Raw genomic sequence first — 13957 nt, forward strand, 5'->3', positions numbered from 1 at the left:
ACGCGGACATGAGCCCCACATACTTGTGCGTCGGTGTGTCTGTGTCGCGCAGCAATTCTCCGCCGAAACGCCTGAGGGCAGTGCGGTCTCTCTGATAGCCGGCCGCCTGCTTCCGGTCCCGCTACGATCTCTGTTTACTTTTCCACAGAGATTCAGAGCGTGTTATGTTAATCTACAGCTGACACATGTTGCTGTTTATCATACAGACATGATTACATGAAGAACAGAGAGGAGGAGATGAAATACACGGCCGATGTGCGGCCTATGTCCGGGATCCCGGAAGTGTTGTAAATGCGGGAAAGACAAAGCCGCCGAGCGGACCAATCACAGGGCTTGCGGTCCGCGTTGGCTCTACGGGGAGTTACATTTTGGAGGAGGTGCACGTCAGCTACGTGCGTAGGCCTCTGCGTAGGTACGGGAGCTACGCGGACCCCCGGCGTAGGGTACGCCGTTGATTCAACGCAGAAGTATAAATCAGCCTTTAGACAGACATCTAATGAGACCGAGTTGGGGTTGGAAAGAGGGATAGAGGAGATTAAGACAGAGAGAGAGAGAGATGACTGTGATGAGAGTGAAATTTGCCACACTGAAGCACAGTGGTGTTATTTTCCATCTCAGTATTAGCAGGAAGCAAGAAGACTCTGCGACAGCTCAACTACAGGACAGGAAAGGGACAAAATAGCACAGGATTTGGAAAACGTGTTAATTTCAGACCTTAATTGCGTTATGATTAACACTTTAACACTGACAGCCCTAATGTTGGCAGACATGGCTAAATGCTCTTCTTGCGTAAGGCATTATAACAGTGTTTTTCAAGGCTGTATTGGAAACCCCAGTTATTGTTAGCTGAGTGACTTCAATCTCTCAAGCCTTTTTATGCTCTGAGAGAAGAGGCTGCCAACCTTTTTTCTTCCAGCCACCTTTCCAGCCTACAGTAACGCGTGTTAAATAAAGATTTTAGATGGAGTATCACTTTAAGTGGAGTGCGCTCTCCATGATAGCATGAGAGCAATCCTTTAACAAGACCCTCCAATTCAACCGCTCACTGAAACACTGCCGCTGTTTTTGGCGTGTCAAAGGTGATATTGTTTGAAATTCATCCGTTGTCACGCAGGTCATCGCTGAAAAAGGTAATTCTTGTTATGACAATCCTCCCAGGTTGGAAGAAAGAATAATACAAATGAAATACACTCAGATATTCATTGGCTGGACCTTTTTGGGTCATAAAATTCAGGTCCAGCCCGGATAATGGATTCAGATTCAGTCCGAACACTTGATAAGGCTGTCTTCTAGAGGAATTAATGCAATCAGAAAATACACTCAAGAAGCCACGGGGGATGATCAGAGTGTGGTACTAAAAGGTTTATTCCATGAAGCACAGAAGTCTGAGCAGAATCTGGACTCAGCTGACATCTCTCTCTCTCTCTCTCTCTCTCTCTCTCTCTCTCTCTCTCTCTCTCTCTGTCCTCGCTTTTTAAATGTTTCTGACAAATCAAAGATTTTTTGTGTCGTGCTTTAAGCATTGACCTTCTTGTGGTCATACTTGCAAAGACATCAATGTGACCTGTATGACACGTGGTGTTTCTAGTGATCACATTCATACGATGTGTCATAATGAAATTGATACATCCCAAACAATCACTCATACCTTTGCTCTATCAGCCCTATTAACAAACATCAGTCATCAGTAGAGCTGGGCGACATTAAAAAAAAAAAAGGTGTCATCACGATAACATTTTTCATATCAGTCGATATCGATAATTTTCACAATAAATATCAAATCATTCTTTCATATGATTTTAAAGGCAGATTTTTTTATCCTGAGTGAAAGTTGAAGAAACTAGACAGTTTGTTAGCTTGTATCTGGGATTTAGTCGTCTAGTAAATATCCAAAATATCTTAACTAATGAAGTTTGGTGGCCTTTCTTGTCGAGCATGTTTTCACTCTGCTTTGAGCTGGTAGGTTTTGCGTTTTCTTTGGTGTCGCTCGTTTCAGCTGTGTTTACGTTCCGCTCCAAATGTCTTAAAGCCTGCCTACCTCTCACCTTGCGATACGATTGGCTGTTCCATGCTGACTTCTTCTTCTGTTTAATGTTGGATGGGAACTAGCGTAAGACACACTAGCTTTTCCAGTAGTTGGGGGTGTAATTACAGGTTTTAAATCATGGACTGTATAAAGTATGGACGTAGTATCTGTGACATCACCCATCTGTTCCTGAGTGCTGTTTTGAAGTCAATCGACGGCGGCAGCCATATTGGAAATACGGAACTCAACCAGGCAGAGTGTGACGAGTTTGAGCCTCCTGGCCAACAGCTAAGTGTTCCAGTCCGGGTGTCAAGTCAGTCATGTCCCTATTTGGGTAAAAAGTCATAATCTTAATATCTTCTGAACTGTTGCGTTAGATAAAAATTCACCCCCCGGTTCAGTGTGTGCCGATAGAGAAATTAGCTACGTGGAGCCAAAATGTTTTTTGAACCAGGCTGTAAACATGTTCATCAATGCTGCAAAGATCGTCTTTTTTGAATTGGTGTCTATGTTGTTTCTGTTTTTTTCTGGAACCAGCCTCAAGTGGATTCATGATGTATTGCAGTTTCTAACACTTCCACATGGGCTTCATCATTGGAGACCGGAGGTTGCCGCTTGGTTTAAATATATCAACGTGTTATTGTACATTTGTTATATTTATATTGAGAGAAAAAAAATCACGATAATTATCGTTACCGTTTTATGACCTGGACCTAGTCATCATCAGCATATGATATATACAGATGCCTTGAATCAATGTCAGAAGCAGGTGTGTATGAAAAGTTTACATCAGGTTGCAGGTTGGCCTAGCATGCCCATCTGCGGAGGCTAGAGCTCCTGTTGCAGCGGTCGCTGGTCGAACTTCCGGCTGTGACCCTTTGCTGCCCCCACTTCGGGGTCTGTTCAACCATCCTATCAATAAGGGGCAGAACCCCCCCCCCCCCCCAAAAAAACCCCAAAAACTTAAAGAATGAAAAACTAATATGTTGTATTAAATTAATGCTGGCTAGCTAGACTGAACTGCTGAAACAGAGAAGAGAGTTTCAAGTGGGCAGAGAAAGCCACCTGCCAATCTGATTTTGAACATGCTAGTGTGTGGGGGTAACAAACCGTCTCTTAGAAGGATTAATGACATGTAGTTTGCAAGCATGTTAGAGTGGCATTTTAAGAAGATTATCAATGATTTTGATAGATCAAATCGTAGCATTGTCTGAAAAACAGACTCCAAAGATAAAAAAAACATGTGCTCAAGAATCAGCTATCGTCTAATTATTTCAAATATCTCTTATCTGTGTTGGCCCTGTTTTCACAATCAGTGCATCCCTACTGCTTAACCTTCTACCTTAACTTTGATCCCAGAATATGTGATTAAGTCTCCTTTCATGAAAATATCAGACATGTGGGCTCACCCTGAATGCGTCACCATTCAAACCTTACCTTCATCTTCTTATACAAAGAATATAGCTCTTATGAAACTGTTGTACACCTTTTATATGCCTCAAATAAGCAAACCTGATGTCAGTATGAGTTGTTATTCAACACACTCTCCTCGCCAGTGTTTTCTAAATTCTGTTCCTTTTCTCCCCCGCAGCCATTATAGAGCATGTGCGTGACGGCAGTGTTGTTCGTGCCTTGCTGCTTCCTGACTACTACCTGGTCACTGTCATGCTGTCTGGAGTCAAGGTAACTGCCAATCACCTGCTGCTCTAACAGATGTGCTCTAATGTGAACTTGTGATTTTCTCTTTCAGCAAACAGACGTTTAAAGGTGGGAGTAAGGCAGAAATTTGTAATTAACATAAGGTACTTGTGCTCTTGAGAGAAGGATATGCGCCTAATCCCACTATCCATGCTCTACTGATAAGTTGTGTAACCTACCACATGGCCCCTAGTGTCCCCCACGACCCAGACATGAAGAAAGATGGGGACATATGGGCAGCGAGGGTCACGGCACCTCCCTTCACCTATGTTCTGTCAAGTTGGGCTTGCAAGGATTAACAGTTAGCATGGAAGGGATAAATCTGAGAGGTGGGATCTAGTTCTCACCTCAAAACATACCCATGCTAAAAATGGGATAAGAAAGAGAAAGGGGGAGTATGTAGAAAGTGGACAAGGAAGGCAGAGCAAGGTTGAGAAGCCTTTTTGGGGGTATGCTCTAACTCCTTATACTCACCCAGTTTCACAAGGACGTAGAGGAATAGAGGAAAGAAGCCTTTTTAGGATGGTTCTCACCCCGCCAAAGTTAGGCTGTATGCTCTACCTGTCCTTTGCCTCCCTATTTTATACTTAAAAAGAGATGATGTGAAGGGAGAAAGAGACGCAAGAAAGAGATCAGGGAAGGTAGGGCCGGGTGAGGAGCCCTTTTCGGATGGTGCTCAGCCCATCTGAGTTAGGCTGTATGCTCTACCTTCCTTTACTTCCCTAATTTCCTAAGAAAGAGGATGTGAAGGGAGAAAAAGATTATCTGAAAAGGGAAAAAGATAGACAAGAAAGAGAAAAAGGAAGGTAGAGCCAGGGTGAACGGCTTTTTGGGATTGTGCACACCCCACCAAAGTTAGGCTGTATGCTCTACCTCCCTTTACTTCCCTAAATTCATAAGAAAGAGCATGTGAAGGGAGACAAAGATGATCTGAAAGAAGAAGAGATAATAGAAAGAACAGGGAAGGTAGAGCTGGGGTGGGAAGCCTTTTTGGGATTGTGCTCACCCTGCCAAAGTTAGGCTGTATGCTCTACCTGCGTTTACTCCTCTATTTTATTATAAGGATGAGAGGATGTGAAGAGAGGAAAATAGATGTGAGAAAGGGAACAGTGAAGGCAGAGCCACAGTGAGGAGCCTTTTTGGGATGGTGCTCACCCCGCCTAAGTCAGACTGTGTATGCTCCACCTTCCTAAACTTCCCAATTTTATTATAAGAAGGGAAGGCAGAGCCGGGTGAGAAGCCTTTTTTAAATGTTGCTCACCCCGTCTGAGTGAGGCTGTATGCTCTACCTCCCTTAACTTTCCTGTTTTCATGAAGGAAGAGAGAAAATGACACATTAGAGAGAGGACTGTGAATACAGAGCCAGGGTCAGAAGCCTGCCTGAGCCAGAACTCACCCTGGTTGGTCTAGGCTTTATGCTCTACCTCTGCCCACTCTCCCGTTTTAATGAGGGAAGAGAGGGAGAGAGGAGATGAACTGCTCTCCTTTCCTTTTGCCTTTGCCCCTTCATTGGGATTATCCATCCTCGTTCAAATCTACTGACTTGTTTTAACTACCTTGTCTTACGTTTACCTCACCGCCTTTTATCTAACTATCCGTGCACTCCCAGTTCTCCCAGTAATGAGATCATTGATCGTCAAGCTCTAATCCTGACCCTAAATAATCAACTGCATTGTGACTGAACTGAGAGTTTCCTCCCCAGGCCTGTCCATCTTCACTTGAGCAACGCAAATATAAAGTAGACGGCCCATTTTTGGAATAACTTCCACAAAAAAAGACTTGAAACAAGAAACCGCTCATTTTTGTTCTCCTCTAAGTCTGTTTGTTCTACCAGTGTCATTTCCGCGCCGCTAAATTCCCCCATCCATCCCTTTCACCAAGCCTAGCTTTGCCAATTGCCCACTCAAGATAACTAATCTGTTTCATCTCCCACTTGAAGATATTACTTCCATTTCAAGGTGTTCTTTGTCTCGTTGTTCAAAGGCTTGTCTGTATATATCCGTACAGTGTTCTGCTTCACTCGGAGGAGAATATAGATAGCAGGAAAGGAAAGAGGTGACACCGGTTAAAAGAGTATAACAGCTGTACACCAAAATAAAACACATCAGGTGTATGAAACGGATACAGAAAAGGCTTCTAGAGGAAACCAAAGGAGACAAAATGTGGTTTCTCTTTTTTTGTGATGCAATCATTCATTTGACATCAAACACATTGGTTTACTTCTCCCTAGTGTCCCTCGTTCAAGCGGGAACCAGATGGCGTAGAGACACCAGAGCCGTTCGCAGCGGAGGCCAAATTCTTCACCGAGTCCCGACTTCTGCAGAGAGACGTCCAGATCATCCTGGAGAGCTGCCCCAACCAGATCATACTGGGAACCATCATGCACCCGGTAGGACACAAGAGAGTAGCACAAAAGTGTCTTTTCTATCTCTGTAATCATATTTATTAACTGTCTTTGTGTCCTTCGTTTCACAGAATGGGAACATCACAGAACTGCTGCTGAAGGAAGGCTTCGCACGCTGCGTGGACTGGTCAATGGCTGTGTACACGCAGGGAGCCGAGAAACTCAGAGCTGCTGAAAGGTAACAAAATATACCACTTATTCTACCTTATACCATCTTATACCACCTTATACCACCTTATACCATCGTAATATAACTTTATAACACCTTAGACCATCTTATATACCTTTATAATACCTTAGACCATCTTATGTCACCTTATTCCACTTTATACCACCTTGTGCCTCTTTGTCACCTTAGACCACCTTATACCACCTTATGCCCCTTATACCACCTTATGCCACCTAATACCACCTTAAACCACCTTATTCCACTCTATACCACCTTATACCAACTGGTATCACATTATAACACCTTATAACACCTTATGCCACCTTATTCCACCTTAGATCACCTTATGCCACCTTATACCACCTTATGCCACCTTAGACCACCTTATGCCACCTTAGACCACCTTATGCCACCTTATGCCACCTTAGACCACCTTATGCCACCTTAGACCACCTTTTACCACCTTATACCACTGTAAACCTCCTTATAACAACCTTATGCCATCTTATCCAAATTTATACCACCTTATACTAACTTATTCCACCGTATTCCACCTTACTCCACCTTATACCACCCTATACCTCTTTATACCACCTCTTTATACATTATATCTCCTAATTCCACCTTGTGCCAACTTATACCACCTTACGCCTGCTTATGCCAACTTAAACCACCTTTACCACCTTATACCTCTGTATGCCACCTTAAACAAATGTATACCTCCTTATGCCACCCTATTCCACTTTATACCACTTTATGCCGCCTTATCTTGTCTCCTATCTGCTACATGTGTGGACCAATTATGCCCTTATGACTATCAAAAATATTTAAAACAGCATCAAAAAATTCAACGAGTCAATGTTTTAAACATATTCAGCATTTCAGTTATTTCAGTCACGTTATGTCAAACATGATAATCTAGCTGACAGAGAAAAATCTTGGAGTCCAATTTCAAATACATGTGTCTCTTGAAATCACTGATTTGACACGAGATATGATGAATAAAAACTGTGCATGTAGATTAATTAAATAGGGACCATAAAGCAATTGTGCAGATTAAATACTATATAAATTAAAACAATCATACACTATTGTTATGCTGCTGTGGTATTAATTTTCTACAATCATAAGCAATGACAATGAGCTAATCATGTTTGAATACTCTCCCTTTAATGAACATTTGTATTTTTCACAGCCATTGAGATGGTTTTTAATCACTTTAATGAAGCACTTTATGTTCTAATATCATGGGGATTTTATCTCTTTTTTTTTTTTGGCCAGATCTGCTAAAGAGCGAAAGGTCCGCATCTGGAAGGACTACGTTGCGCCCACAGCCAACTTGGACCAGAAGGACAGGCAATTTGTAGCCAAGGTGAGGCCTCATAGTGGCTTTTATAAGCTGTGCACCATTGGTAAAAGTGTCTCAAATTGGCTCCTCATCTTTGCCCCCCCCAGCATAATGTCTTTCAATTTGGACCATCTTCCTTCCTTTGAAAGTCCTTGCTTCTCTTTACGCTACAAAAAAGAAATCATTTTGAAGGTATAAAACTTGCAGCATGACATGCCGACATTATCCAGCATGTATAAGACCTGGCTTCAGCGCTGAGGGGGGAGCTGGTCATTTCTTTCTCCTGCCACTACTTCGTGTTTGGCTGCTGCATTTCCAATTTTCTCCCAGCACAGCAGAAGCTACTCTGAAGTGTCTAACGACATTGCACCTTCCATTTAATAAATATCTTAAAAATAAAAAAAATCCCTTCACTGGTGGAATGCTTAACTGCAACAGTGGAGCACTCCCCAGTCAAATTAGAGCCAAATCGCTGGCGTATGCTGTAGCAGCAGCACCGAACGACCCCCAAAAGTCGAGAACTAGAGATATTAGCTTTAGAGGTTATTCGCCGGAGCCTCAGGGGAGAAGACGTGTCCTTAAAATCAAGTACAAGAGAGTGCACTCCCTCCTGGTTGTCAGCACGTATTAGTTTAAATCAAGTGAGATGGATTCCTAGAAACATTTTGGTAACAGTTTTACTATGGGATGAAAAATTACAGTTTCCATGCTTTATGCTTTAATGTAGTAAAGCAGCTATAGCCTCAAAAACATTGCCTTTAAATATGGTCTCCTGTGTGAGCATTTTGATTACGAGCTGCATCCAAACCCTTCCCTTTCTTTAAACTGATATATTTTCCTCCTTTAGAAAAAAGTTTAATACCTCCTTAAGTTAGTCTGTTAGGTACGTTTGCTTCCTCTGCACCCCAAACTTTTAAGACCCTGAAAAAAAATTCACAGCCAGCTGGAGGATTGCATAGAAAGGTGTTGCAGTGGCAGTTTGCTTACAGGATGAATTTGATAAACTGCGAACGCATAAAGAAGGCGCAAAAAAAGGGATACTATGTGTATGTATATATATTTTTCCTGAGTAAGAGGGAAGAGGCTGGAGAGAGGATAAAACATTTATATTATCAGTGTGAGGCTTCTCCAGCATCTCTCTGAAACCCCTTCAATAAAAGAGGCAAGGGTGGGGAAAGTGAGGAAGGAAACATTTGGTGTTGAGCTCCAGAGGGGGTGTAAAGAAAAAAAAAAAAGAGGCAGAAAGCTGGCAAGAAAAGAGAAAAGTTGAGGGTTGAAGAAGAAATTGAATATGTGAGTTTGTGAGGAGAGGAAAATAGAGACTTAAGGGAACGAGGATGAAAATACATGAGGGGGAAGGCCAGAAAAAAACGATATTATCAAGATCCCTCAGACTATGTGTATCCTCTCCGTTATCCTTGCGCCTTTTTAATGCTACAGTGCTGCATTGCTGATGCCCCCAGTTAAACTTTGGTGCACTTTTTGATCTCTCTATGGCTCCTCTCTCTCTGTCCTCTTTGCCTGGAAGAGCTCTTGATCGAAAGAGCTACAGAGGAGGATTTATGACAGCTACTGCTGTTGAAGTCATTTATTTAGGGAGTAGATAACCTGTTTACTGACTCTACGTAAACATGTAGAATCTATACCCCGAGTTGACTTGACTTATGAAAGGTGTTTTGTCTGAAGTACATTTGTAGTCAGTAATTCTGACCAATCAGCAGGCTTTTGGGTAGGAAGGAAAAACAATTGATACGGAGAGTAAAAGCAGGTGTAATGCAATCCCCCATAACCATTTTTATTTATATTTTTATATTGACTTATTTATTTTTTATTTTTTTACTTTCGTTTATTATCATGCCGCCTGTGTTGCCTCTTCGCCCAGGCCATTATTGTAAATGAGAATTGGTTGTCAATTGACTTACCTGGTAAAATAAAGGTTAAAGCTGCTGTTGGTAGGAATGGTGTAAAAATGCATTACTTTTTTTCTGCTAGGTTTGGAGAAAAGGTAATAATACCCATTAGTACTCATATGTAAGTGAAGTAATTTGAGATTATGGCGTAATCTCTGTGTTTTGTATCAAGCAATTTTATCATTCCCCTTGTTCCCGTTATCACGGACCAATCAGAGCGACTCCCCAACCCTCTGTCTTGATTGGTTGAGTGGTGGCCCCACTATGTCGCCCTGATTGGCTGGGAAGCCACTACTTCCTCATAGAACACGCACAACAATCTGTTGTGGGCTGGGCTATGACAGCAGAGGGAGGAGGGGTAGTGTTGACATTCGAAATCTCTCTCTTAACTGGTGTTTATATCACGACTACCAACAGCAGCTTTAAATAAAATAAATAAGTAACAGCATCCTGGCTCATATAAGCAGAAATTTGACAAGTACCATTTAATCTGGTGTACAAAATAAAACGGTGATACACTTTTTAGTCAATTAGCTTTATGGACTGCTGGTACAGTTTAAAAGACTCCTCAATATAAGACAAGCCTCAGCTAATTTGTCACGGGCATCCATTCATGGCTAACAACTATCAATGCTACCGTAGGCTGAGCTTGACTGGTAGTTAGCATTATGGCGAAAACAGACACTACTAGAAAGAGCTACACAGCTGAACAGAAACTGCTCATTGCTGAACACAATATTCGCAAGTCAACTCATATCCTGAATTTGACAGTATTTGTTTATTGCTAGAAATGGAAATTGCCTGGCACGCAACGCTAAGAATCCATTTTGGATATTAAATTTCAACTTTAGCAGCAAAGTACAGCTTGGCACTGTGTCATGAAAGCCACTTGACCATATGGATTTCTTTACTTCCTGGAATGTGAGCTCACATCGTTTAATCAGCCAGAGTGAAGCCCCTGTGTAATTTACTATTTACAGTGAAGCTGAGACTCACCAGAAACAGATAATTTGATGCTTTACTTGGTTGGTGAATAATTTAGATTTTTTTTTGTTGTTGAATTTTTTCTATGCTTTTGAACACGGTTGCTTGAACTTGCTTATTGGACTGTAAACAATGCGAAGAAAGCCTTAGCTAGAAGTAGTTTTTAGCTAACAGCAAGCCATACTGAAGTAAAATAATGGCCTTATAAAAATGGCCAACTTTTTGAATACAGAAGATGGACATTGCTTCCAGAGGCATGTTTTCTTTCTGATGCTTTCCCCCTTATGTGATGGATTCAGTTAATATTGTTATAAAAGAAACTTTATCTTCACCCTAAATGGGATCCAAGATAGCCTCAAACATTTTTCACAATAGAGTCAAAGGCCTCTAAGATTGCAGCAGCACTATGTGGCTCAAAAAACTTTCCATCAACAGTGGAAATGTCACGCTGACCCTGCCGCCGCCGCCGACGCTTGAACTGTTTCAAAGCTAAGTACATATTGGCCAGCCTAAGGTTACTCAGGCCCATCATTGCCCATCATTGCCCCTCCGCAGTCCTGCCTGTGACATTTGTTGCCACCTAATAACTGCAATGCGCCGACTCTCCCAGGGACACATCAATCCATCAATCCCATCATCATCATCATCATCGTCATACACTCCTCCCCTCTCTTCTCGTCCAGTCCACTTTTCACTTCTTGTTATCTGAGTGATGGATAGAGTGGAGAGGCAGAGCAGCTCCAATCCCCACAAGTCAATCCTGCTGACGCATCTTCCCTCTTTCCCTGTCTCGCCTCTCTCTCTTTCTCCTTGCACCCCTACTGGGACTAGGGAAGTGGATGTAGGCCATGTCCCAATGGTCTTCATCTCCCTTCCTTCTTTTTCCCATTCCCTGCTGCTCCCCTGGGCTGACCGCTGTCATGCAAGGTGATGGATCAGAGGTGACGTGGAGTAAACCCATTCACCAGCCTCTCATTAGGAGCTTGACTGGAGCTCCACCAGTTGGAAAACACCATGAATGTGATTTCTGAATTTGTTTGGGAGTAGTGGCTGTTAACCTTTTAAACCCCAGCAAATTAAATAAAATACTGCAGTGGTTCACTGGATACCTACGCAAACATTTTCCAACTCAATAAGTCATTAGCCCCCTCAAAAAAACAACATCAAAAAACAGGTCTGATTCTTTGTAAAAAGTCGACTTTAAGATTCAGCACTCACTTTGAAAGGTTGATGTTTAGAGCTCTGCTGGTAAAGTTTGTCAGCGAGAAGTACGTCAGCAATTTTTTTGATAGTTTTGTCTTCACATTAGGGAACAATTCATCCAGTATCGATTACATATTTAAATCAGCTGTCAGAGAGAGAGCATGTTTCGATGTGAATCAGCTGGCTAAAGGTGTTGCGACAGGTCTCCACCATAGACTGTAAATAAAAATGGACAGCGTTGCTCCGCCTCTTCCCGTTGTACAGTTCTGAAGCCAAAAAAACCCACTCCAGGGCACAGCCAATCTGCAGCCAGAGTCTGCGAAGTCACAGACTTTCTGTGGTTGCCACGGTCATTTCTGTGTCGGCACAGTAACGAGCTCCGCCCTACAGCGTAGTGTCCCTAGATCCTATGGAGTTTCCCTCTACAGCAGCTGTCAATCAAAGCAAACCCGGAAGTAAAACCCTGTTTTTTAAACTCTAATTACTAATGTAAAATAAACTTTTCAGTCAGAAAACAGTCAAATAGTAACTACATATCACCACAGCATACGGATGTGAGAAACATTCTTACCACATGTATTTATTTTTTTAAAGTTTGACTGCAGCCCCATTCAAATGAATGGGGGAGACAAAGTTTTTGACCTATACTGCAGCCAGCCACCAGGGGGCAGACGCTTGGCTAATTAAATGGAAGCTTCAATTCCAGCTGAGCGAGATGCACCCCTGGTCTCCACCAGCGCTTTCTTTCTTTGCCGCCGGAATGATAACGACCCCGGTTGCGCTCCCGACTGACAGTTCATCACGTCACATGCTTATTTTTTTCAATTAGAACGAGTAGGCAGAAAACTGGACACCTTGAGTCTGAAATATGTTTCTGTTTAGTCCTCTTGTTGCAATAAATCCACATGTTGCATTCCGAGCCTTCACTTTATATGACTATGCATCTGCGGAGATCATTTTTATAAGCCTGCTCCACATGTTGATATTCAGCGTGTTTAACATTTTGTATGCTTCAATATGATCTGTAGATATTCAATACCGTCAATTATGTACATTGTGTTGATAAGGAACATTTGATTTAGGGAATAAAATGCATTTGGCATTGTTTGTGACATGGAAAACTCCTACGTTTAAAAAAAAAGAAAAAAAAGAAAAAAAAGTTGATCAATAATTGATAGCTAACATTTCCAAAGATCGATCATGGAGAATACTTAAAGTTGACATCCCTAATTCACACTATGTTTTGTATTAATGGCTGATACTGGAGCAGGATTAACAAGTTGGAAGTATTGTTCTAGATGAAGAAACTCTACAACTAGAGCTTTGATTGGAAGAGGAGCAGCTAAGCTACAAACAGGATTCAATGTTTATGCCGCTGTATGAATGCATCACTGCTCTTTGAGGTCGAAAGAGTTGAACCATGAGCAGATTTACATTATTCTGGCGTATATTGAACATTGGAGCTCACATCACAACACCGGGGCTGTGATGGGTAACATTAAACCATCACCTTTTGTTAGCCTACAAACAGGAATCAATCATAGTTTGCAAAGTTTAGTCATGGTTAATAACTTAACGTAGCCACAAATCTAAATGTTGCATCATCACTCTGCATTGGAAACAAAGTAGTCGTCAGCATAGAGCATTTCTGTAAAAAGTAGATCTGTATTCCATTAATTCACGTCCCTAAAAAAATGCATGCTTTGGCAAGAGCAGCGACTTTGCGTCAAGTGGTAGATGATGCCTATCTTTTCGTAAGTCTCGCCTTTTGTCTCTTGGAAAGTAATAAACTCAAGGACACTATTTTGAAGGACACGTTGTCGTTTTGTCAGTTAGCTTAAGTTGGAATTCAACTATCAATTTGCTCCGTATTGGACCGAATCGTCCATATTTTATTGAATCGTCCCTGAATCTGATCGCAGCCATCATGCATTGTCTTGAAAATGCAGAGATGCACACTCCTTCTCTTTAAACTGAGCCCTATCAAGATTTCCTTGTTGAAACAAAGCGGCAACCTCCAGTCCTGAAATATGAACCCCATGTGGAAGTGCCAAAAACTGCAGTTCATGCGGAATCACCGGAAACCACACACACACCCATTTAGCATTTCCAATACGGCACCCGCTGACGATTAGCTTCAAAACAGCGCTCAGGAACAGATGGGTGACGTCATGGATACTACGTCCATATTTTATACAGTCTCTGGTGGAAACCA

At 42.1% G+C, this 13957-nt stretch overlaps 1 protein-coding gene across 1 annotated transcript in view; it reads left to right on the forward strand.

Annotated features, from left to right (window-relative positions):
- Positions 1-13957, forward strand: part of snd1 (staphylococcal nuclease and tudor domain containing 1) — a 289368-nt gene that overhangs the window by 17924 nt on the left and 257487 nt on the right. The window contains exons 6-9 of the mRNA XM_034673168.1: positions 3618-3709; positions 5955-6113; positions 6200-6306; positions 7579-7669. Of these exons, the coding sequence (XP_034529059.1) occupies positions 3618-3709; positions 5955-6113; positions 6200-6306; positions 7579-7669 (449 nt within the window). The remainder of the gene's footprint in view (positions 1-3617; positions 3710-5954; positions 6114-6199; positions 6307-7578; positions 7670-13957) is intronic.

Source organism: Notolabrus celidotus, chromosome 21 (assembly GCF_009762535.1).
Source record: "Notolabrus celidotus isolate fNotCel1 chromosome 21, fNotCel1.pri, whole genome shotgun sequence".
NCBI lineage: Eukaryota > Metazoa > Chordata > Actinopteri > Labriformes > Labridae > Notolabrus > Notolabrus celidotus.